This window comes from Nansenia antarctica (assembly GCF_963989245.1).
Source record: "Nansenia antarctica genome assembly, chromosome: 16".
Classification (NCBI taxonomy): domain Eukaryota; kingdom Metazoa; phylum Chordata; class Actinopteri; order Argentiniformes; family Microstomatidae; genus Nansenia; species Nansenia antarctica.
In genome coordinates, this window is record NC_137686.1 from 28,222,506 (window position 1) to 28,225,005 (window position 2,500).

Sequence of the window (2,500 nt, forward strand, 5' to 3'; positions counted from 1 at the left end):
AACAACAACAACAACAACAACAACAACAACAACAACAACCACCACCACCACCACCACCACCTCACCTTGCTCAGATGCTCGGCCATGTGACTCTTCCCACAGCCGATGTCCAACGCCAGCGGAAACGTCCTGAGGAAAATATTCATACGGCTGCGTTCGTAAATACGGTCTGAAAATCTGGTCAGCACTCATGGAATGACGCCTCTTTCTTGTCCAATCAAATGACTTGGTCCCCCTTTATGACGTTGTTGAACCCAGCGTAGCCACAGACACACACACATAAAATAACATGACATGTACAGTCAAGAACAGTAACGATGGTGTTTGTTAAAATATTCGATACTTAGGCTACACTAGTGGTTGTCAAACCTCTCCTCGGGGACCCCTAGCCACTCCACATATTTAATAATAATACATTAGACCAGGGGTCGGCAATTAGGTTTGGCCTCGGGCCAATTTTTTTTTGAGCCACTAGATGGCGGGCCCGAACGTTTTTTTTTTTTTTTTTTTTTTTTTTTTTTTTTTCCTTAATACCAGGGGAGCCACCCCTCCTAAATTTCGTTGTTTGGTACCTGTACTGTAGCAATGACAATAAAGACCATTCTTCATTCCATTCATTCATTCATTCATAAGTAATTGATTGTTAAAAAATGTGACACGTTCTAATGCTTTGACTTTTCTTTCGAAAAATGTACACATCGCTAGTCAACTAACACAGCTTGTTTTGTGAGCCTGCTAACAATGTAAAGTAGTGTTGTAGTTAACTAGGTAACAATGTAAAGTAGTGTTCTAGTTAACTAGATAACAATGTAAAGTAGTGTTGTAGTTAACTAGGTAACAATGTAAAGTAGTGTTCTAGTTAACTAGGTAACAATGTAAAGTAGTGTTCTAGTTAACTAGGTAACAATGTAAAGTAGTGTTGTAGTTAACTAGGTAACAATGTAAAGTAGTGTTGTAGTTAACTAGGTAACAATGTAAAGTAGTGTTGTAGTTAACTAGGTAACAATGTAAAGTAGTGTTGTAGTTAACTAGGTAACAATGTAAAGTAGTGTTGTAGTTAACTAGGTAACAATGTAAAGTAGTGTTGTAGCTAACTAGGTAGCAGTCCAATCCATTACGTTGCAGTATTTTGGCTTGACTAGCAAGTTTGTGTTGTGATTCTCAACAACGTTGAAACGTAGTTTCACCCTTTTCCATAGTTTTGAATAATAAATGTGTGGACTGACGATGTAGCGCAGCCTAGCTTATTCTAATAATTATTTAACATACTTTCATTCTGAATGATTCCCCCCTCCTTCCAGACAAGGTCACATTATTATTGGATTGGTTGTTTGCCTGCCGGGTGAAGTTAGCTAAACATTTAACCTGCTAACTAGCAAGAGAAACATCATGTCACTCTCCAAAGGTGTAAAGAGGAAAGTTGACGGTGAAAACAGGGCATTTAAAGAGGAATGGACAGCGAACTATAATGTTCATCCTACCTGGTTTCATCAACGCAAAGCCGTTGTGAGACTCACATCTTCCGTGCTCACAATGTTCCCTTTCTATACATGCGAGTCGTCCTTTTCCTCAATGAATGTGATAAAGACGCACGAGAGGAATCGATTGATGCAAAAAAAAACTTGAGAACTGCCTGCGGATTAAAGTGACGTCCATATAACCAGATATCAAGCAAATACTGACCGATGGGAGATGCCACTTTTCACATTAAGTGAGTACCAAGCCTGTCGTTATTGTATTTAATAACCTAATTGTATTTTTTATATTTTGAATGAATGGCTCATTGTAATTATTATCCCTAATAGCGTGTTTGCTCTGTCGTTTCAGGAGCATAGGCCTATGCACCACCACCCCTCGCATAAGCGGATTACTTTTCTTTCTTTTCTTTTTTTCACCGATTTTGTTGTCAATGTTTTTCAGAATATTAAACTGAATTTGCTTTGTTACTGTTCATATGTGTGTTGCAGTCACATATACGTAAACATTACGTTTGAATTATTTACTGAGCTGGTGTTATTTTTTTCAAACCACACACGGCTATTTCAGCACTACACGTTGTCCACCTACTTATGATTCACTATGAGGGGTTCAGCGTCAGTGCGCTTCGGTGCACCCCGCTGCCTGATTGTCTGTCCCTGTGTCATTCACTCTCAACATGGATAAAAGTACAATAAGCATTATTCAGGTGGAGGTAGATTCTCTATTCGGACATTATAGGCGCGGTGTTGGACTGTCGGTCGGATATTGTAAAAAAAAAAAAAAAAAAAAAAAAAAAGTGGATTCTCAAAATATTCTGCTGGGCCAAATATTATTGGTGATGGGCCAGCAATGGCCCGCGGGCCGCCTATTGCCGACCCCTGCATTAGACCATAGCGCTTTTCTAGACACTCCAAGACGCTTTACAAACTGAAAAGATTGAGTAGTAAAATAAAAAGAAACGAAAAATAAATAAAAAGAAAGTATAGGGGTCTAATACATTTTTTGATTACTAAATCTAAAT

The 2,500-nt window shown here is 38.6% G+C and overlaps 1 protein-coding gene across 1 annotated transcript in view; it reads right to left on the reverse strand.

Annotated features, from left to right (window-relative positions):
* Positions 1-2,500, reverse strand: part of ndufaf5 (NADH:ubiquinone oxidoreductase complex assembly factor 5) — a gene marked incomplete at both ends in the record, with an annotated part of 8,894 nt that overhangs the window by 5,500 nt on the left and 894 nt on the right. The window contains one exon of the mRNA XM_080547132.1: positions 66-129. Within this exon, the coding sequence (XP_080403258.1) occupies positions 66-129 (64 nt within the window). The remainder of the gene's footprint in view (positions 1-65; positions 130-2,500) is intronic.